This window comes from Eublepharis macularius, chromosome 1, assembly GCF_028583425.1.
Source record: "Eublepharis macularius isolate TG4126 chromosome 1, MPM_Emac_v1.0, whole genome shotgun sequence".
In the NCBI taxonomy this organism is placed as follows: Eukaryota; Metazoa; Chordata; class Lepidosauria; order Squamata; family Eublepharidae; genus Eublepharis; species Eublepharis macularius.
In genome coordinates this window covers 212825855-212848615 of record NC_072790.1, presented here as the reverse complement: position 1 = coordinate 212848615, position 22761 = coordinate 212825855, and the positions used below count along the sequence as shown (strand labels likewise).

Below are 22761 nucleotides of genomic sequence, written 5' to 3'. Positions count from 1 at the left end.
AGGTTAAAGCGCTTGGGGCTCTTTAGCTTGGCGAGACGACGACTGAAGGGTGACATGATAGAGGTTTATGCATGGGATAGAGAAGGTAGAGACAGAAGTATTTTTCTCCCTTTCTCACAATACAAGAACTCGTGGGCACTCAATGAAATTGCTGAGCAGTCGGGTTAGAACGGATAAAAGAGAGTATTTCTTCACCCAAAGGGTGATTAACACATGGAATTCACTGCCACAGGAGGTGATGGCAGCTTCAAGCATAGACAGCTTCAAGAGGGGATTGGATAAACATATGGAGCAGAGGTCCATCAGTGGCTATTAGCTACAAGGTATAGATGGAACTCTCTGTCTAGGGCAGTGATGCTCTGTATTCTTGGTGTTTGGGGGGGCAATCAGTGGGAGGGCTTCTAGTGTCCCTTCCCCACTGGCAGACCTCCTGAGGACACCTGGTTTTTGGCCACTGTGTGTCACAGAGTGTTGGATGGGCCATTGGCCTGATCCAACACAGCTTCTCTTATGTTCTTACTTGTGGGGCTGCAGTACCCACTTGGCATAAAAGCCACATCAGTTGAGATGCTACTGTTAGCAGTTGGATCCCTACCACACTAAAAGGGCAGTTTATTAATGTAATATCATAAACCCCTTCCTCTTATGCTGTAAGCACATGGCATTTCCTATCCTAGCGTGGTTGCCAGCCTGGCTGACGCATGGAAAACTACCAGAAGCTGTCAGGCAACTGGCTAGCTGATGCTGCCCCACACCCTAGAGAACACTGAGGCCTCCCAAGAACTTCTGGCTAATTCCATCAGTGCCCTACTTCTCTTCACCTACCCTAATCAGAGCTATTCAGTGAACTTGATAGCTCTCTCCATCCAGCAGTTGCTGGGTCATCAAGCCCAATTTACACCTTTTGTTCTACTACAAGTAGAACCATTAAACCTAACTTATTGTCCAAACCTCCAGACAAGCCATTGTTTGTGGAAGCAAGATGTCAGTTTTGCTCCAGGGTACATTTCTCTCTATAACTGGACTGTCCAGCCATGTGCTCAGTGTGTGTGATTTGGTACCTACTCATGCATCCCTACTCCATTGGGCTCCTTCTCTCAGTTAAACATTGGTCATTTTTCTGCTCCTTAGTGGACCTCCTCTCTGAGAGTGGTAAATATCACCCTTTCCCCGAAAGTGCTTTCCCAATTCTTCACTGTTTTCCTAGTTAGCTCTTTGTGTATGCTGTGTGTGATTTTCTTTGTGTTTGCCTTTTACTGCTCTGTTAATAAAGAAAGCTTTCCTATAAAACATCTGCCTGTTTATTTGAGAGTTCTCTGAGGGAACAATCCTGGTATGCATAGGTGGAGATTTCCCGGTAACCCCCCTCTTGCTGTGTCTCCTTTAATGCTAATTCCCCCAACTCATAAGGGTGAAAAAATTCCTGCTTCTTGTGTGAGTGGAACTTCACTAATGGAAGAGGCAGAAGGGAGTGATGTCACCCCCCCTCCCCACTGTAGCTTTTTGACCCACATCTGTACTGGTCATGTGGCCCTGGGAATAAATTGTGGGGGTGGGGGTGTTGGGAAGATCAGCAATTCTTGTATGGACTTAGCAATATCTTTGCACTGGATCCCACCCAGTGTCTACTATTAACCTGCAAGCAAAAAGGGCTGACACACAGATAAGCAAAGTTTAGAAGGAGATGTTCATGTATGCAGGTGTTTTGAAAAGTTTTTGCCATAAGTAAATTACTTGGCAGAATACAGAAGTATATTTAAGATTGTCTTGGCACTGCCTTTCTTTGCATTCCTGTCCAAAGTGGTGAGAGGGGGGTGTCAATGGCCCCTAGATCTTTGGAGCTTCTTGCTCCCAGAAGCGTGATCAGCCCATTCTCCGTTGGGCTTTTGACGCCTGATGAAGACATTTCCACAGGACCTTTGGAGGGGTCTGAACCCAGACCATAAATGGCAGGATATAAAGTTGTCAACAAAGAGAAATAATTTTTCATTTAAAACCACCCTGTTTGCTCAGCCTTGGTCGCAGTAAAACATTCGAAATACATACAGTTATATGCATGTATCTCCCTACCTATGCTATTAGCTGTTTAGGACTATAATCTAAATCTTCAGTTCTTTATTTTCAGACATTTATACTCCACCGCTCTAACCAATTGAGAAAGTGTACAACCATGATTAATAATAATAATAGACCTCCAAAATTATCTGCGTTATCTCAGAGAACATCAAAGCAGTTGAAATAGTCAATTTTAAATTGCAGCTCAGTTCTCAAAAGTTTGTCTAAATTAACAAGCTATATATTTTATTGCAACAATTAATAAAGAGGTACATTGCTGCTGCAACTGTTGTGGGAGTTCATTCAGAAGCCTGGGGCTACTTCAGAGAAATGGGTGGGAGCTTAAACAGAGCTCAGTATTATATAGCATCCTGCAACTGCTCTTTGGTTTGTCTCTCTTCTCTCTTTCTTGGGCAGATTGTTGATTATTTCTTCGCAGTCCTACTGTTATAAGCAAGCTTAAAATGTCTGTTGTGTTGGGCTTCCACCCGGACTAGAAATAACTGCTGTTTCCTAGTCAGCCTGCCAAATATGTGGGAAGAACTTTCTTCTTTCTCTGCATCTTTTTGCTTCTGAAACCTCTAAGATTTTTCTCTGATTGCTTCCCAAGGAAGTTGTTTTAGTAAAGTGTCTGCATTTGTGTGCCAGTATCTACTACAAAGGCCAAAACTTTCTGTTGTAATTTTTTCAACAATAGCTTTCTTATTGATATCCAGTTGTGTGTTTATCTAGTTTGCAAAGATTCACTATACTAGAGAATGATCTTTTAATAATTTTTATTTATCAAACACAAAAACAGAAGCTGCGACAAATGGCATGCTAGACTCTGGTCCTAAACAGATATGGTATTTATTTCAGTTAGGTAGGCTCTGTCATTTGGAAGGTGGATTATGCAGTGTTTCCTGTTTGCAGTGTTTCCTGTTATAATATAAGGCTTTTGTATATTCATTAATCTGAACTCATAGAACTAGGGTTACAAACTCTGGGTTGGGAACTTCCTGTTAATTTGTGAGCAGAGCCCGGGAAGGGGTGAAGTTTGGGGAGGGAGTCAGCAGGGATGTGATGCCTGAACCCACCCTCTGAAACTGCCATTTTCTGTAGGGGAAATGCTCTCTGTAGACTGGAGATTAGTTGTAATTCCAGGAGAACTCCAGGCCCCAGCTGGAGGTTGGCAACTGCATGTGGCTGTTCCTATAGTATGTTTATTTATTTATTACTTCATTTGTACCTCATCTTTCTTCCCAGTGGGGACCCAAAGCAACTTGCATCATTTTCCTGTCCCCTGTTTTACTTCATAGCCATCTTGAGAGCTGGGTTAAACTGAGTGTGTGTGATTGGCCCAAAGTCACCCATCAAGCTTCCATGGCAGAGTGGGGATTAGAACCTGGTTCTCCCAGATTCTAGTTTGACACTATACCACACTGGCTTTTTTATTTAAAGGAGAAGAAGAAGACTGAAACCTTATGAATTACGAGTCTCTACTGAACTCTAGAGTTTAGATATATCCAAATGCTAAAAATATCATTCATAAATCTCAAATACAGGAGAGAAATTGATTGGTGGGGGCTGAGGAAGATTTGTTATAAGTTAGCCATGAAAATGCTTACTGTGGTGCCGTCAGGGTACCCATGGCCGTGCCATTAATTTGAAGATACAGGCTGTTGCCGCATCTGAAGTAGTTGTAGGTAAGGACAAAGTGGCAAAGCCTTTGTGGTAAGATTTCCTGTGGTATTATCAGGGGTAATATTTCTGATGGCTTGTCGTCTGTCTTTGTTGGAGTTTCTGAAATACCGTCTTGGCTGCTATGTTGAGTCTTCATATATCGAAGGACTGTAATTTCTGCTGGAGTCAGCAGTATCATGTAAGTAACATGGGGGTGCTGATAGCTTAGGGCTTAATCATGGAGCCCATATAACCAGACATCGCCTGCCTTTCTGTTGGTTGTAGCCTTTAGTATAAATGTACGTGCCTAATTTATGCTCAGACTCATGAAAGTTTATGCTGGAATGAATCTTATTAGTCTTGAAGGTGCTAAATGTTATCCAAGTACTTTTCCATTCCACAGTCCAGCTCCCCATTCTTTCATTGGTGTGCACTCACCTGGTTGTCTTATGATGTTTGTTTGGATGAGATAAAGCTGTCACTAAGAAAATATTTGCTATAGGAGATTACATTTAAATGCTGGGCAGTAAGTAAAGGCTAGTTATATTTGTTCTGATGTCTTATACCCTTGCTTGCTCTTGCAAGGATGTTCAAAGTGTTCTTTATCAACAGGTATAGTGGAGAATTGAATAATGTTCACCAACAAAAATGTCTAATTTCCCCATTGCCTTCTGCAGTGCATGATGGAAGCTTATCTACATTTTCAGGTTTTTAGAAAGAGGACCAGTCTGCATAGTGTGTTCTTTCAGGGCATGCTGCTAGTGTCTGTTAAGGGGTTGTTAGGTACACTATTTCATCCATTTTCTAAGAGTTGGGAAAATGCAGCTCAAAGTATGATTCCCAAAGTATAATTCCCTCCCTCTTTATCCCAAGATGCACAGACCACTCACACATCTTAGTACATTTACCCTACAGCAGACAGCTTTTTCAAGGCTGTTTCTGACAACAAAACATATGGCCATTAAGTATCCACATTAAAAACATCAGGTTCAATACCACTGTTAGTAATATTAAAAATTAAAACAAAGAGACTAGCACCAGATGTGTAATTACAAGGATTATAAGCAACAATTAAGAACTCTTAGAAAATGGACTTATATATAAAGTGTGTTAGAATATGTAGTAACTCGCTCTCTTGCTTCTGTTCAGATACCCCAACTAAAACCGGAAGACATAGACTTTATAAATGCAACCACCATTACCAATGAAGACTGCACTAAGAGTCTCTCTACACGAGAGAGACTCATGTAGCTACAGCAGCCACATATATTTATTAAAAGGAGTTAAAAATGACGTTAGGCTACATATTTAGCAATATTTCCAAATTCGATACTGCCCTGGGCCTGGGGCTGTGTTCCACCTGGGAACTGAGACTGGCGGTGACCCACTGCCCCCCAGACCCCGAGGGAACCCACAGCCTTGTGCTCAGTAGTGGTGAGAAACCCCCAGCAGGGCCTCCAGAGTGGTGTGTGAAGCAGCGTGGAGGCTGTGTGGAGGCATTGGTGACAGTGGAGGGCACCGAGAAGGGCTGGGTGGAGGCAGGTCCAGCCAACATGGGCCAGTGAGGTAAACAGGCTTCATCCATTTCTATTTCTGAGGCCCAGTGGAGCCCTGAGCAGGGGAGGAGGTGGTGAGGTAGGACAGTGGAGGGCCAGCAGGTGGCCCCGACAGGCAAGGGGCGTGACAAATTCCATATACAAACACCGGCTGTATTAGCTGAATTTTCCGAAGATAAGACTCCATTTGAAACAACATGTTCATTACTTGATTATCTTACAGGAAAAGCTTAGTTTCTGTTTTGTATAACTTGCTATTAACCTCTTCACTGCCACAGTCAATAATATCCATACATCAGGATCTAAAGTGAAGAACTGGATCCTGAGTTATGGTCAAACATTTGAAAATTTAACTCAGCATTATTGTTAAACACAACTGTAAAAGAAAATGAGTTCAGAATCTTATCTCAAGGGTACACTACCCCACTTCAGCTCAAACAAATGCTTAAGAAAGCACTGAATGATGCTGGAGGGGATGTGAAGCAACTAGAGATTATTTCCACATGTGATAGTCTGACTCCTATGTTATCATCCAAGGCTTTTGGAGAAAAGTCATAAATAAAAGTAAAGAGATTGCAGGTAACAAACTTCCTGTTGAACCCAAGCTTTTGATCCTAAACTTTGGCTGGAATTTTTTCTTTTCTAAAAGCTTTCTTTTCTAAAAACTTAATAGATTTCTGTTGCCTGCTGCCAGACTTTTTGTGGCCCAACAGTGGGAGTCCTGCACTTTTTCTTCTCTTTTTCAGTGGCTCAATAGATGCTGGGATATGACCATTATATGCAGACTCATGGACTAAGTAGTGGTAACCTAGGGAATGAATATGAAAAATACTTTTTTAGAAGTATGAATACCATTCATTGAATATTGTATCATAGTAACATTGCTCTTATGCATATGTATTGTACTCACTGATTTATGAGGATTTATATCAGGAGTTTGGATTATGAGACCGATTAGAGATTCTATTGTATTATCCACCTGACCCTCCTATGTAAAGATTTCCTTGCCTGAACTGATCAAGCTCATTTTGAGATTGGTGTTTGAGATTTGGAGGATTTCATTGTCTATGGAGTTGTGCAGAACTTCATGGCCACCATGACAACTAAGAGGATGTCTCAATTAATATTTGGTCCCCTCTGTCGGGGACAGAGGGTGGTGCTGAGGGAGAGACTATCCGCATGCCAACTGTTGGAGTGCGGCGTCCCACTGGGAGCGATACTCTCTCCCCTGTTGTTCATTCTTTATATGCGCTCCCTTGCCCAGTTGGTGCGGAGTTTCGGACTGGGTTGTCATCAATATGCAGATGACACACAGTTGTATCTGTTGATGGGTGGCCAACCTGACTCTGCCCCTGACACCCTGTTGAGAGATCTGGAGGCCGTGTCTGGGTGGGTAGAACAGAGCAGGCTGAAGTTGAATCCCGCGAATATGGAGGTCCTGTACTTGGGCTGTGGACAGTTGGAGGCAGGGATCCTTCTCCCGACCTTTGCGGGGGGCACCACTTGTGCCTGTACCATTGGTTAGGAGTTTGGGCGTGATTCTGGATTCCTCCTTGACTATGGAGGGCCAGATCGCGACTGTGGCTTGGGCGGCCTTTTTCTACCTTTGGCAGGCCCAGCAACTGGCGCCCTGCCTCTTGGCCCAGGATTTAACGACAGTGATCCATGCAACGGTCACCTCCAAGTTAGACTACTGTAACTCACTCTACACAGGACTGCCCTTGGGTTTGATCTGGAAACTTCAATGGGTCCAGAATTCTGCTGTGCGTGTCCTAACTGGAGCTTTGTGTAGGACACACATTACGCTATCTTGCAGCAGCTTCACTGGCTCCCAGTAGAATTCTGGATCCGGTTCAAGGTGTTGGTTTTGACCTATAAAGCCCTAAACAGACTGGTACCAGCATACCTAAGGGACCGTCTCTCCCTGTATGTGCCCCAGAGAGCACTTCGTTCAACCGGAAAACATCTACTTGTGGTCCCTGGCCCTAGGGAGGCTCAGCTGGCCACTACCAGGGCCAGGGACTTTTCGGTCCTAGCCCCAACCTGGTGGAACTCTATGTCTGAGGACACTCAGGCCCGCCAGGATCTTGTATCATTTAGGCGGGCCTGTAAGACAGAGATGTTCCTCCAGGCATATGGTGGAGGCTAATTTTAGGCCATCATTGCCGAGCCTTCCACCGGTCTCCCTCTACAAGGGGTATGGAGAGTGCACTCCTGCTAGTTGCCCCCAAAGGGGCACAGTATTTTATCTGTTTTTATAATTTGATTTTAAGTTGCATTTTAATCAATGTTGTACCTCGCCCTGAGCCCACTTGTGGGGAGGGCGGGTTAAAAATAAAATCAATTAATTAATTAAATAAATGTCTGTAGCCAGTCATAACCCGGACTTTTTTGACCTGGTACAGTTCAGATTGATCTCTTTCTGTTCTTTATTCTTGTGTCTGTGTGATTGAAGTAACTTAAAAGAACTTTGGGAGGCTATTTGGACTGGGCCATAACACTTGGATGGGAGATTAAATCCCCCCCCCCTTCAGTCATCTGGTTGCTGAACTGAAAAGCTTTTTCAGGTAGCCTTTTCTTGTTATAATCCCTTGATTTAGATTACCCTTTTTCGCACTCTTTTGAAAGTCTGCAGTATCTTTTTCCAGATGTGGTACCAGAATTGTACACAGTATTCTAGGTACAACCACACCATGGATCTGTACAAAACCATTTTGATACTAGATACTTTGTCTTCAGTTACTTTTGTAATCGCATAGAATGTGCTCACTAATGCTGCCTACGAGTTGAAATTTATTAATTCATTTACTTTATACCCTACTTTTGTCCCCAGTGGGGTCACAAAATATCTTACAACATTCTCCCCTTTTCCATTTTCATCAGGTTATCCACCATGGCCTCAAGATCTCTTCCCTAGTAACCTAAATTTGTATGTGTGTGTTTGTGTCTAGTTTTGAAAATAAACAGTTTTGAATCAGTTAAGACAAGATGGCAAAAATAGCTGCTAATGTGTGGTAATAAGACAGTTTTCATATGACCTAGTTTCTCTCCATGCATCTTGCCTATTGATCCTATTCTGTATTTTCTATAAAAGTATCTTTTCAGCTTGTATATATTTTTAACTTCTTCTGTTTCTAGTTTTAAAACATTAAGAACAACAGAAAACAGACCTACAATTTAACATATTTCTTGTGTTTAACGCAGTTATTCTTAAATGATATGATGGATAGCACTGTGGGCATTTTCTGCACTTCTTATGGCTGAGGATTAGTTTAGAGCTGTAGAGACCTGGATTTTATCTATGACTAAGCCCCATGTTTCCTCTGCTAAACCCACTTGTTTTATTTAATTTACTTTTTTTTTTTAAATTTCAGCAACCCCAAAGCTACCAGTCAGAGAGTAAATAAGAAAGTCAACAATGATGCATCAATTAGAATTCAAAATTTGTCTGTTTTGGTGAGGCAAGTTAAATCATACTATCAGGTAAGTGATTGCCCTCTCCCCCATTTTTAACATTAAAAAAGATATTTTCAACTAAAACACTTTGTCTACAATGGCTGAGTTGAGATTTGAGATACAAGCTGTATTCAGACATCACAAGCAGACTGACGTGTTCATTTTGAATGTGGCTTATTCACATGCTTCTACACCTACATCACAGTGTAATCTTGCTTTAGAATCTCATTCTGGGCAAGAACCAAGCTCCAGTTTGGTTAAATGCTTAAAGTTGAACATCACAACAAATTAAGATTAGATCTAACTTTTGATACAGAAATTATTCAGTTTCTGCCCTGTATATGAGGAGAGAGAGGGAGTGTGAGAACTCAAATAAAGCCGGCTTAAGGTCATCATGAACGAAGTGCAGTTTGTTCATAACATCTTAAAACAGGCATGATGTGGAATGTGATCTGCTTTTTAATTATCTATCTGGAAGGAGCTGAAATACAGTGCCGGATCTAGGGTTGCCCACGCCCGGGGCAACCCTTGGCCGGCCACCTCGCACGTGCGCACTCCCCGCACTTCGTGATGACGTCACTTCGGTGACATCATCACACAGGGTGGAACGGAGGCAGCGTGCGGGGCTGGAAAGCCGCCCGCGCCATTCGCCTCCCCACAGGCGAATGGCGCGGGCGTCCTCACAGCCCCCCGCACTGCTTTCACCTACCCCGCAGGACAGGGGGCGACCAGCTTGCTGCGCACCCCCTGCCCTTCAGGGCAGGGAAAAGGCAGCGTGGCCCCCCGCTCTGCTTTCGCCTGCCCCACAGGACAGGGGGCAGCTGGCTTGCCGCGCACCCCCTGCCCTGCAGGGCAGGCAAAAGCAGCGTGGGGGGCTGCGAGGCTGCCCGCGCCATTCGCCTGCCCCGCAGGACAGGGGGCGGCTGGCTTGCCACGCACCCCCTGCCCTGCAGGGCAGGCAAAAGGCAGTGCAGCCGCCCGCGCCATTCGCCTGCCCTGCAGGACGGGGCGGCTGGCCGCCCCCTGTCCTGCGGGGCAGGTGAATTTCGCAGGTGGCCCCGCAGCCCCACACGCTGCCTTTTGCCAGCCCTGCAGGACAGGGGGTGCGCAGCAAGCCAGCCGCCCCCAGTCTTGCAGGGCAGGCAAAATGCAGCGCGGGGGGCTGCGAGGCTGCCCGCGCTGCTGCCTGCACCCTCTGGCAGCTGGCAGCTGCTCCCAGTGCCCCCTCCCTGGTGGCGCCGGGGGCAGACTACCCCCCCCTCGATCCGGCCCTGCTGAAATATCGTGTAATTAAACTTTGTTATGATGTATTACAGATTATTAATAATCTACATTACATGTCTGTTTGGCCATTTAAAGAGGCAACAGTTAGGCACATGGAAAAGCATACTTTGAATTACTAATGATTGATTAGAAGAGTAAACAAAATTTTACACTGAGTTGTTTAATCCTTGGCGGAGGGCCATGTTTATTCCCAATCACTTTGTTTCTGCAAATTTCTTCTATTGGGCCTAATTTTGGTCATAACTGATGTTACTCTCATTTTGGGCTAAGCAAAGTTTGCACTTAACTGACGTTTGATGCTGGTGATAGGGGGAAGGAAGTATATGTTCATCCACGGTCTTCCTGTGCAGTCCCACATGGGACTGCGCACGCGCAGGCCTGCCGATACCGGAGATTTTTATAGCTCAAAGCCACCAGGGGGCGCTCTCGCCTTCCACCGCGCATGCGCGGCCATTTTCCCACCTAAATGGACTATAGAAGGCGGAGCGCCCCACACATACCCTCAGTTTCCTTTTCGCCGCCGATAGATGAGGTTTTTGGCTCTTCTACTCGTTCGCGATGTCGGATACTGCTTTGTTCAAACGATGCGTCTCCTGTAATCGAAAGATGACCAGGTCAGACGGCCATTCTAATTGCCTTTATTGCCTCGGGGAAACCCATAATACCCAGGCCTGTAAACATTGCCGTGCCTTTACTTCGAAGGCCAGGGCGGAGAGGGCGGACCGTTTGCACGCCTCGCTGTGGCAACGTGCTATGTCTGTTGTGGACCCTCCGGCGAAGGCACCTCCATCTGCTGCGCCCGGATCCACTCCTCGGCCGGCCGAAACCGTGAGCTCGAGGACCCCTCGCGCCTTACCTTCCCCGAGTCATTCGGAGTCGAGACCGAGAGATCGCTCGTCCTCCTCGGTTCGGAGCGCGTCGGAACCAGCACCATCGGTTCCGAAGCTCCCTCGGAGCCGACCGCCCTCGACTTCATCTGCTGCACCAGCCTTGGATCGAGCTGCGTCTCGGAGCCGGACACCTTCGGTGTCAAGACCGACGCCTCCACCGTCTCAGGGTGCAGTCGTTTCGGAGACAGCGGGAGAACCATCCGCTCCGTCCGACTCTGACAAGAAGAAGAAGAGAAAACACTCTTCCAAAAGGGACAAGGCGGTTCTGGAGCAGTTACTCTCCTCTCCGCTACCGACCCCTTCGGGTGCGCTCGGTTCCGACCCACCGGAAAAGAGGCGCAAGGATCCCGACCCGGTTCCTGTCTTGACCTCTTCTCAGGAGGACCCGGTTCCGGTAGAGAAACCCCCGACCCCTACGGGACGTCCGCGATCGACCTCCCATGAATCCGGGTCCATCAGATTGGGTCGGAGTTATCGGAGTGGATCGGGCCGTAGATACAGCCCGTACCCGACTCGGAGCCGATCGAGGGAGCGATACAGCAGTGAGGGCCGGGCGGCCTCATACTACATGGGGGATAGTCCGCTCCGATCGGACCGCTCTTTTCGAAGGGACTCGATGTCTCCTTCCTTTCGGATCCGATCCTATGGCGACTCGCATGGAACACCACACCTTTCTGAGGTTGATTACCGTCGGAACCGACCAAGGAGTTATGAGTCCCCTCCTTCGGATTCACCTGATGCTGAACTTGGCCCAGCGGAAGAACCTTCGCCGACGGACGACTTCAGGGCCTATAATGAATTGCTTCAGCGAATGGCTAAAGCACTGGATTTGGAAACGACCTCTACGGAGTCGAAATTTACTGATAAGATCTACCAGCATATCTACTCAGGTTCCACTCCTTCCGTAGCCTTTCCGCTGATCGATGGTTTTGTTGAGTTGTGGAAGAAGCTCAATGTTAAGCCTGCTTCTATCCCCGCCACTAACCGAAAAGTGGAAGGCCTTTATCGTACAAAGGACGAAAACCATCCGTTCTTGGCTGTCCATCCACCTCCTTCCTCCTTAGTCACTGAGGAGATGCAGGCAAGAGGCAAACAAGGTTCCATGTCGGCTCCTACTGACAAAGACAGTAGAAAGATTGATACTCTAGGGAGGAAATTGTACACTTCTGCTGCTTTTGCCATCAAAGTGGCTAACTATGCGGCTATGATGTCGGCTTACCAGCTCTTCCTGTGGAAGAAAGTGGCTGCTTTCCTTCCCAAACTCCCTGAAGACCAGCGGACCCTCCTGCGTGTCATCCAAGAGGAGGCCACCCGCCTCTCGAGACACCAGATTAATACGAGCAGGAGTTTGTCCGATACGTCTGCACGTTCCTTGCTCTCTGCAGTGGTTTTGCGGCGATTTGCGTGGCTCCGCACGACTGCTCTCCCGCCTGAGACGAGGAACAAAGTAGAGGACTTACCTTTTGAAGGGACGCTCCTTTTTTCTGAGAAGACAGATGAATACCTGTCGAAAAAGAGAACGGATCGTCTCACAGCACGGTCCTATGGTGTTCTGCACCAGGCTCCTCAGCATCCCGCCAGACCTTACTTCAGATCTTCTCAGCGGGGCAGATCATATCGGTACCAGCCTTATCAGGGGTATTCGTATCAGTCTCAGAGGAGTTACCAGAGCCCTCAACAATCCTTTTCCAGGCGCAGACAAGGTCACCGTCCCAAGCCTGGTTCTCAGCATCAACAGGCTAAGGATGCCCCCCACGCCCAGAAGCAATTCTGACAATTACAGGGACCTGAGCCTATGTTTGGGTTCAGGCTACATGCTTACTGGAGGGAGTGGCTGTCCATCGGTTCCGATGTTTGGGTTTCTGATATTGTTCAGTATGGTTATAAAGTTGAGTTTGTGAGTTTACCTTACCTGAGTCTCCCTGTCTTTTCTTCCGGACCTCCTCATACGGAGATCTTAACTGAATTGGCCACCCTGATTCAGAAGGGTGCAATTGAAGAGGTGCCCTGTGATCCTGCCCCCTTCGGTTTTTACTCTAACCTGTTTCTGGTGGAAAAGAAAGATGGTGGTCTTCGACCCATTTTAGACCTACGGGCCCTTAATAAATGATAAAAATTCAAAAATTTAAAATGGTCACTTTGCAAATGGTTCTGACCCTTTTGCCTAGACACTCCTGGTTTGCTGTCCTTGATTTGAAGGATGCTTATTTCCATATCTCCATTTTTCCCGAACACAAGAAGTATTTACGTTTTACTTATGATGGTAAAATTTACCAGTACCGGGTTTTACCCTTTGGTTTAGCTACTGCTCCTAGGGTCTTTACGAAATGTATAGCTGTGGTGGTGGCCCATCTGAGGTTACAGGGCTGTCGAATCTTCCCATACCTGGATGATTGGCTCCTGGTTGGAAGTTCTGCTGATGACGTGTTTACCCAAGTATCCCTGACTTTAGATTTATGTCTTAGGTTAGGTCTTTTCGTTAATCAGAAAAAGTCAAAATTGACCCCAGTACGGTCTGTACAATTTATAGGGGTAGTCTTGGATGGGATCAAAAATGCTGGCTTCCTGCCCTCAGACAGGGCGGCCAGGATTAAGGGCATGGTCCTTCGGCTGCAGCGCTGCCGTTTTCAATCAGCTCATTTTATCCAGACTCTCTTGGGTTGTTTGGCCTCTACTACGGCTGTGGTTCCGTTCGCCAGGCTGTTCATGCGGCCATTACAAATGTGGTTTAATGCCAGTTTTTCTCCCAACTCTGATTCCCAGAACAAACGTTTATCAGTCCCTCGACGGGTGGTGGCCTCGTTAGAATGGTGGCTTGCAGATGCGAATCTATTTAAGGGTGTGGAGTTTGGCTATCGTCAAACTCACTTGTCCGTAACCACTGATGCTTCCCTGTTGGGTTGGGGAGCTCACTGTGAGGGTGCTTATGCTCACGGCACATGGTCTCAGGCCGAACGCTCGGAACATATTAATCTCCTTGAGCTTAGGGCTATTTCAAATGCACTGATCTCCTTTTCAGATACCGTGCGCAACAAATCAGTGCAAGTGTTGACGGACAACACGACTGCAATGTTTTATGTCAACAAACAGGGTGGCACGGCATCGGCGACCCTTTGTACCGAGGCGATGAAGCTGGGGACTTGGGCCATACAGAACTCGGTTTGGCTGAGAGCGGTACACATCCCGGGGGTGGAGAATCTCCAAGCAGATCAGCTGAGCAGACTACACCGGGATGTTCACGAATGGTCTCTTCGGGACAAGTATCTCGTTCCGATCTTCTCGATGTGGGGTTTCCCGGAACTGGACCTCTTTGCCACACTGGACAATCGCAAGGCCCATCGCTATTGCTCCAGGGGGGGTCTAGGCCCCGGGTCCGATGGGGATGCATTTCAAGTCGAGTGGTCGGGTCCTCTGTGTTATGCATTTCCCCCATTCCCCCTGTTGGCCAGGGTTCTGAGCAAAATCCAAGGGGAGGGGGCGACGGTCATACTGATAGCCCCTTTTTGGCCGAGACAACCTTGGTTTCACACTCTCCTTCGATTGCAGTCGCAGTCGATCAGATTGCCACTCGTTCCAGACCTTCTGTCCTGGCACGGGGTTTTGCATCGCGACATTCAACGACTCAAACTGACAGCGTGGCTGATAATTCACAATCGGGGTTTTCTGAAGCTGTAGCTCATGTTTTATTGAATGCTAGACGCCTTTCCACGAGACAGTCCTATGCGTTCAAATGGGAACGCTTTTCTGGGTGGTGCCGCAGCCGGAATCTGGACCCTTTCTCTTCCTCTTTGCCTGAGGTTTTGGAATTCCTTTGGGAGATTAAATTAGGGGGTTTGGCCAATAGTTCTGTTAAAGTATATTTGGCAGCAATTTCGGCATTCCATCCTCCTATAGACAGGAAATCAGTCTTCTCCCACTACACTTCGAAATTGTTTCTCCGAGGACTGAATAATTTGTACCCCCCTGTTCGGGCTATTGTCCCTCAGTGGTCTTTACCGCTAGTCTTGACTAGATTGATGTCTAAACCTTTTGAGCCTCTAGCTACCTGTCCTTTACGCTACCTTACTTTGAAGGTGGCTTTCTTGGTGGCGATCACTTCAGCCAGAAGGGTGGGGGAATTGGCTGCGCTTTCGTCAGAACCCCCCTATTTGAAGTTTCATGCGGACAAGGTGGTCTTACGGACTAAAGTTGACTTTTTACCTAAGGTGGTGTCTCAGTTTCATTTGTCTCAGGACATTGCCTTACCTGTTTTTTTCCCGATGCAGTCTTCTGATGCGGAGAGGGCCCTCCATTCGTTGGACGTGCGCAGGGCTCTTCTCTTTTACTTGGATCGTACCAAGCCTTTTCGTTTGGATTCTAATTTGTTTGTCTGTTTTGCAGGACAAAAGAGGGGAAAGAAAGCGACATCTCAGTCTATTGCGAGATGGGTTGTTCAAACAGTTTTAACATGTTATGATTCTGCTCATTTACCTTGTCCTTTGGAGGCATGCCCATTCCACTAGGTCCTTGGCGTCATCTGCGGCTCTGCTGAGAGGTGTTCCTCTGCATGACATGTGTAGAGCGGCGACGTGGGCTTCAGCGGATACCTTTATCAAGCATTATGCGCTGGACGTCCTGGACCGGAAGGAGACTGCAGTGGGCACCGCAGTGTTGCATTCTATTTTTGAGTGACTTTACTGTGGCACCTCCACCCAGGTATTAAGCTTTATAATCTCCCATGTGGGACTGCACAGGAAGACCGTGGATGAAAAACAGGTTTCGCTTACCGTAACTGTTGTTCATCTAGGTCTTCCGTGCAGGCACACATGCCCTCCCTCCTTCCCCGCTGTATGGTAAAATTGAGAGTAGTACGGCGGCGAAAGGGGAACTGAGGGTATGTGTGGGGCGCTCCGCCTTCTATAGTCCATTTAGGCGGGAAAATGGCCGCGCATGCGCGGTGGAAGGCGAGAGCGCCCCCTGGTGGCTTTGAGCTATAAAAATCTCCGGTATCGGCAGGCCTGCGCGTGCGCAGTCCCATGTGTGCCTGCACGGAAGACCTAGATGAACAACAGTTACGGTAAGCGAAACCTGTTTATACTGGCGTCACTCCTATTTGATTAACTGTGAATGAACAATTAACTTGCAGCACTATATTTGTACTACTATCACATAAATCTCTCCCCCCTTTGCCTTTCTTTCTTTTGAAGTGGCAGATAAATAGGGTTGCTGAGCCTGGCAACCAGCAGGAGAATTGGAGGCCAGGGATGTGGGGGGCATGCTTTGGTGACAGCACCACATCACTTCCAGGTACAATCCAGAAGTGACAGTGGTTTTACCATAGAGTTCCCAGAAATTTGTAGAGCTACTCATTGGCACTTCCAGATGTTACCCAGAAGTGACATGCCAGTGTCTAGGCCAAGCAGCAGTGGCCACTGGAACAAATCACTGGGAGATTGCCCACCATAAGCAGGCACATGTTAAGCCTACAAATGAGACAGCAGCAGTTGTTGGACACGTATTTTAATGTCAGCATGTCTGCATTGAAGTGGATTCAGAATCAGTTTGTGCTCTATATCTGATACTATTCACCTTCTCCTGTTCTCTAAACATTAGCAAATTCTGAAATCTTACCATTACATTTTTTTACCTGTTTTTCCTTTCAAAATACTAAAGATCGTCTTCGTCCTTCTGTGCAGCCCCACATTGGGACTGCGCAGGCGCAGGCCGGCCGCGGAAAAGATTTTTCTAGCTTTAGAGATGTGAAGGGGATGTTCGGATCCACCGCGCATGCGCGCCGCTGTTCCCGCCAATTTTGAATGCATATATATCCGAACGTCCCCGGCATTCCCTCAGTTCCTTTTTCGCCGCCGTTGGAAAAGGTTCTTCTCTAGCGTTATTTGTCTTCGTTCTCTCAGTGTCTCTTTGGAGTTCTGGTCGGTATCTTTCCCCTGTCAGTCGTCGGGAGGTACCGTTCAAGATGTCTCAGACGTCCTTGTTTAAGAAGTGTCTGAAATGCGGCACTAAAATGACGCACTCGGACAGCCATGAGCTCTGCCTCATCTGCCTGGGCGAGGGGCATGTCGTGGAGCGTTGTTCTATTTGTATGTCCTTCACTCCGAAGGCAAGGAGTGATCGGAAGGCCAGGCTCCGTGCCTTCTTGTGGGATGCCAACCTTCTCCCCCCCAAACTATCGGGCTCATCGGGGGATAGGCCCCGCTCTGCCGCTCCGTCACCGGCGCCGTCTCGTAAGTCGCCAGAGCCGCTTCAATTGGAACCGACGGGGCAACCCGTTCCGGAGGCCCGGTCTGACTCCGGTTCCGGGGATCGTCCTTCGAGCCGGAAGGCAAAGAAGAGTTCCTCGTCCAAGCCAAGGTCCTCCAAAGCTTCGGCTACAGAGGCTGCTTCGGAGCCCCCGCCGAAAAAGGCCAAGGCAAAGTCGAAAGCCAAGGGCCGTGCACCATCCCCGGCTCCGACTGTGCGACCTGGTACTCCGGCCGAACCGGTCCTGATACCCGACGATGTGGTGAGTCTCCACACCCCGTCGCCTCCCTGCACGCCTCCTCCATCGGTTCCGGAGGGATTCCTGCCGTTCCCGTCTTTCTCGGGGCCGTTCCAACCCTTTGAGTGCTCCCTACCGTCCGCCCCGGTGCCTTCGAAGGCCTCCGTTCCGCTGCCGTGTACCTCGTCGGTTCCAACACCATTTCGCTGGCCTGCCCCGATGCCTGCTCCTCTGCCTCCTTGTCAGCCTGTCCCGGGAGTTGGGAACATGGCCTCCTGGCAGGATTTCGTGGCCTGGTTTCAGCAGTCCGTGCCCTTCCTGCAGCACGCTTCGATTCCACAGCCTTCCGTTCCGACTCAGCCGGTCGGGCTCCCTGCGTCTGCTCCTCCAGCGGGCATCCTTCTCCATCCTTCGGTTCCTGTGGCTCGTCCATCAGCTCCGGCCGATCGCCGGGCTTCGGTTCCGACGCAGACATCGCCGGAATTTTCGGATTCCGAGGATGAGGAGGGTCTGGCCTCACCGTCGGAGTGTTCTTCGGATGGTCCTTCTGACCCTTCCCCGGATGACACCGTGGGTGAGCTCCGTTCGTCGTCCCCGAACGATGACTACAGAGTGTTCTCCGAGCAGATGGTGAGAATGGCTGCCGCTCTGGAGATTGACGTTTCCTCCACGACTTCCAAGCCCAAAAGCAAGCTGCTAGAGGCGCTGTATTCTGGGTCCCCCGCATCGGTGGCGTTTCCCCCCGTGGAGGATTTCGTAGACAACGCTCTTGCGATCTGGCAGACTCCGGCGTCCCTTCCGGCGACAGCAAAAAAGGTTGAGAGGTACTACCGTCTGAAACAGGACGACTGCTTGTACCTCTTCACTCACCCTAAGCCCTCTTCCATCGTAGCTGAGGAAGGTCAGGCTCGGTTCCGTTCTGGTTCCTCGTCGGCCCCGGCAGACCGAGAAGGCAGGAAGCTGGATGGCATGGGCAGGAAACTCTACTCGTCCGCGTCCTTGGGATTCCGTATTGCCAACTTCCAGGCCATAATGGGATCCTACAATTTGTTCCTGTGGAAACGGCTGTCCTCTTACATTTCCGATCTCCCCGAGGATCGCCGCCACTTGGTGAAGGCTCTCCAAGCTGAGGCCATAAGGCTGTCAAAACAACAGATGACAGCGGGCAAGGACGCTGCCGACTCTGCAGTGCGCACGATGGCGACTTCGGTGGTCCTGCGTCGGCACGCATGGCTTCAGTCCACGGCCCTGCTGCCGGAGAAGAGGGCGAATGTGGAGGATTTCCCCTTTGAAGGCCCGCAGCTCTTCTCGGAGAAGACGGATGACTCCCTCTCCTTGATGAGAAAGAATCAGCAGACAGCAAAGTCCCTGGGAGTCGCCCCCTCAGCTCTGCCGTCGGGTCCGAGGTATCGTTATGGTCGGTTCTGATCCTACCAGACCCCTTACCAGCCTTACCAGCAGCGTCAAGGGCGATTCTTCTCGGGCCAGTCTTATGGCCACCGATCCTACTCTGCCCAACAGCGTCATTCTTCCAGGCGCTCCGGCCGGTCCAAGGGCAGGCAACAGCCCTCCTCACCTAAGCCTTCGACCTGTGTGCAGAAGCCCTTGGTCTTCTGACTAAGCCTGAACGCTCCCCAGTTGGCCTCTGAGGACACTCCCTCTTCTGCCAGGTTCTTGGACAGGTTTCGGCCTTTTTTGTCCTGTTGGCAACTTGTTACCTCTGACACTTGGGTCCTGTCTATTGTGGCCCATCGTTACAAATTGATGTTTACCGATGCACCTCCCCTTTCTCTCCCTCCCCGTTATTCTCCATGTTGTGATGTTGTGTTGTTCAATAATGTTGTGGAGTTGGTTAACAAAGGTGCTGTCCGGGTGGTCAATGTTGCTACTTCCCCTTGGGGATTCTACTCACGATACTTCCTTGTGGATAAGAAGGATGGAGGTTCTCGGCCCATATTGGATCTTAGGGGCCTCAACGGTTATTTGAAGGTTGAAAAGTTTCGGATGCTGACCCTGGCACGGGTCATAGAGCTCCTGGAGGTGGGCGTCTGGTTAGCCATTCTAGACTTGAAAGACACCTACTTCCACATTTCCATCTTCGAGGGCCACAGGAAATACCTGCTGTTTGTCTATGGGGGTTCTGTATATGAATATACGGTGTTGCCCTTTGGGCTGGCCTCTGCGCCCAGGGTTTTCACGAAGTGCATGGCCACCGTGGTGGCATACCTACGGTCCAGCGGATGCTTTATCTACCCGTACCTGGATGACTGGCTCCTTGTGGGACCCTCAGCTGACTCCCTCCAGGCCCATATTGCCCTCACTTTATCTGTGCTGGCTAGGTTGGGCTTGGTGGTTAATGGGGATAAGTCTGTCCTGACTCCGGGCACGGCCATTAGGTTTATTGGGGTTCACTTCGATTCTCTGCAGGGCAGAGCCTACCTGCCTCCGGATCGCTTGACCAGGCTTTCCTCTTTAGCCCGTCATTTTTCGCACAACCGGTATCAAACTGCCCTTTTGATCCAGACTTTGCTAGGCCTTATGGCCTCCTCCACAGGGGTGGTTTTCTTTGCACGCCTGCATATGAGGCCTCTGCAAAACTGGTTTGTCCGGAGGTATAACCCCCTCACTGTGGGCCAGCACCAGAGGTTCTCCATCCCCAGGGTGGTGCAGCGCTCTCTGGCCTGGTGGACTGTCCCTGAAAACCTGTCCAAGGGATGCCCTTTCGGCCCCTTCTTGGCAGAGGTCACTGTCTTTACTGACGCCTCCAACTTGGGATGGGGAGGGCGCTGTGGGCGGCTCTCTGCCCAAGGTATTTGGTCCCCAACTGAGGCAGCCATGCATATCAACCTCTTAGAGCTTAGGGCGATCCGTTACTCCCTTGCTTCTTTTGCAGATGTCATTCGGAACAGGAGGGTTCAGGTCCTGTCGGACAATACCACGGCCTGCTATTACCTCAACAAGCAGGGAGGAACAGTCTCGCTCAAGCTCTGCAGGAAAGCAACGACTCTCTGGAAATGGGCCATGGTCAACAACGTCCTTCCCAGGGCCGTGCACATTGCCGGGGAGCTCAACACCGCGGCAGACACATTGAGCAGGGTGTTTCTGCCTCAACACGAGTGGTCCCTCAACAGGGCTTACCTCAACCAGGTTTTCCACAAATGGGGTACACCGGTGATCGACCTCTTCGCCACGGCCCACAACAAGCAGGCCCCGCTGTTCTGCTCCCGGGCCGGAATTGGCCGTCACTCCCTAGGGGATGCCTTCCAAATACCCTGGTCCCCAGGGCTCTTTTATGCCTTCCCGTCCTTCCCGCTCATGCAAAAGGTCCTCTCCAGGGTCAGGGCCTTCAGCGCCCACTGTATCCTAATTGCCCCGCAATGGCCTCGCCAGGATTGGTTCCCTCTCTTGCTCTCCCTTTCATGGGGGCGCTGCCTGGCACTGCCACCGGCCCCGGACCTATTAGTCAGGGACGGGGTCAGGCACCACAACGTGGCAGTTCTGAGTCTGGCTGCCTGGCTCCTGTGCGCCCCGGAGTAGGCCTCTCCTCGGAGGTCCTTAAGGTCATTCTAAATGCCCGGAAGCCATCTACCAGGCTGTCCTACCAGAGGAAGTGGTCACGTTTTCCCGCTGGTTGGCCCCAAAAGGGGTCTCTCCTTTTGATTGCCCTTTGCCTGTGATTCTCGACTACCTCCTGTATTTGTGCTCGCAGGGTCTAGCCTTCTCGAGCGTTAAAGTCCACATGGCTGCAATCTCTGCTTTCCATGAGCAGATTGATGGAAAGACCGTTTTTACCCACTGGCTTTCCAAGCAGTTCCTGAAGGGCCTGTTCAAGACCTTCCCTCCTAGGGCCCCTCCCCTTCCTCAATGGAGTCTGTCCCTGGTTCTCTCCCAACTAATGCTCCGGCCCTTTGAGCCTCTGTCCACTTGTCCCCTGCCTTTGCTCACACAAAAGGTGGCCTTCCTGGTGGCGGTCACGTCCTCTAGATGAGTTGGGGAGTTGTCTGCCCTGCGGTGTGACCCTCCCTTGCTGCAGTTTTTCCCTGGTACGGTCATGCTCCACACTAGCATGGAGTTTCTACCCAAGGTGGTCTCGAAGTTTCACCTGCAGCAAAAAATGTTCCTCCCTTCCTTTTTTCCAACACCATCATCCCCAGGGGAACGGGCACTGCACATTTTGGATGTAAAACGTGCTTTATTGTTTTATTTGCATCGCATCAAATGTTTCAGGAAGTCTCCTGCCCTGTTTTTATGTTACTCTGGCCCTCGCAAGGGCTCACCTGCCTCTGCCCAGTCCATCTCTCGCTGGATTGTGTCTACAATTAAACTCTGTTATCTGCAAGCTGGAGTCCGATGCCCTTTGTTGGTTACTGCTCACTCCACTCGAGCGCAAGCTGCTTCTGCTGCCTTCCTGCGAGGAGTGCCGCTCCGGGACGTCTGCCAGGCTGCGACATGGTCTACGGCAGACACTTTCGTCAAACATTACTCTGTGGACGTGCATGCACGGTGTGAATCAGCTGTTGGCACGGCTGTCCTGCAGTCTTTGTTCAAGTAGACACTCACACCCGCCCCCATTGGTGAGATGCTAGTTACTCTCCCAATGTGGGGCTGCACAGAAGGACGAAGACGATAAACAGGGTTTCTCACCTGTAACTGTTGATCGTCGAGTCTCTTCTGTGCAGACACACATTCCCTCCCACCTACCCCGCTGTGAGTGTTTGGTTAATTGAATTTCTCCGGCGGCTCAGGTGAACTGAGGGAATGCCGGGGACGTTCGGATATATATGCATTCAAAATTGGCGGGAACACCGGCGCGCATGCGCGGTGGATCCGAACGTCCCCTTCACATCTCTAAAGCTAGAAAAATCTTTTCCGCGGCCGGCCTGCGCCTGTGCAGTCCCAATGTGTGTCTGCACAGAAGAGACTCGACGATCAACAGTTACAGGTGAGAAACCCTGTTTTTCTTGCTCCTTTCAGCATCTTAGGGTATGTCCATACTGTTTCTTGTTCCTTATTTTTATGCTATTTGTAATGGCTGTGCAACCTCATTCTATGCTTTCTCAGTCTTCATCATTCAGTGCTGTATCTTCCCCACCTCACAGCATATAGATGAATTATGTTGTTGCCCATTCTAGCATCCCCTTCTTTTCTAGTTATATTGGACTGCGTATTGTTTCTCATTCTATATCTAAGTCTTTCCAACATTAAATCAGTGCCCCCCAAATATGGTTTATCTGTGATTTCTCTTGGATGACAGTTTTAACTTGGTGTGCATCATAGTGCAGAGAGGGTTGATGGTGTCTGTTTTGTTTCACTTCGTTCTGACAAGGTATTCATTACAGAATTGCTTGTCATACAGTGGTAGTGCTGTGATACTCAAATA

General features: G+C 49.1%; 1 protein-coding gene across 2 annotated transcripts in view; it reads left to right on the top strand.

Moving 5' to 3' along the window:
* Nucleotides 1-22761, top strand: part of CCDC88A (coiled-coil domain containing 88A) — a 241170-nt gene that overhangs the window by 49487 nt on the left and 168922 nt on the right. For both annotated transcript variants that reach the window (XM_054986666.1, XM_054986660.1), the window contains exon 3: nt 8648-8756. In XM_054986666.1, the coding sequence (XP_054842641.1) occupies nt 8648-8756 (109 nt within the window). The remainder of the gene's footprint in view (nt 1-8647; nt 8757-22761) is intronic.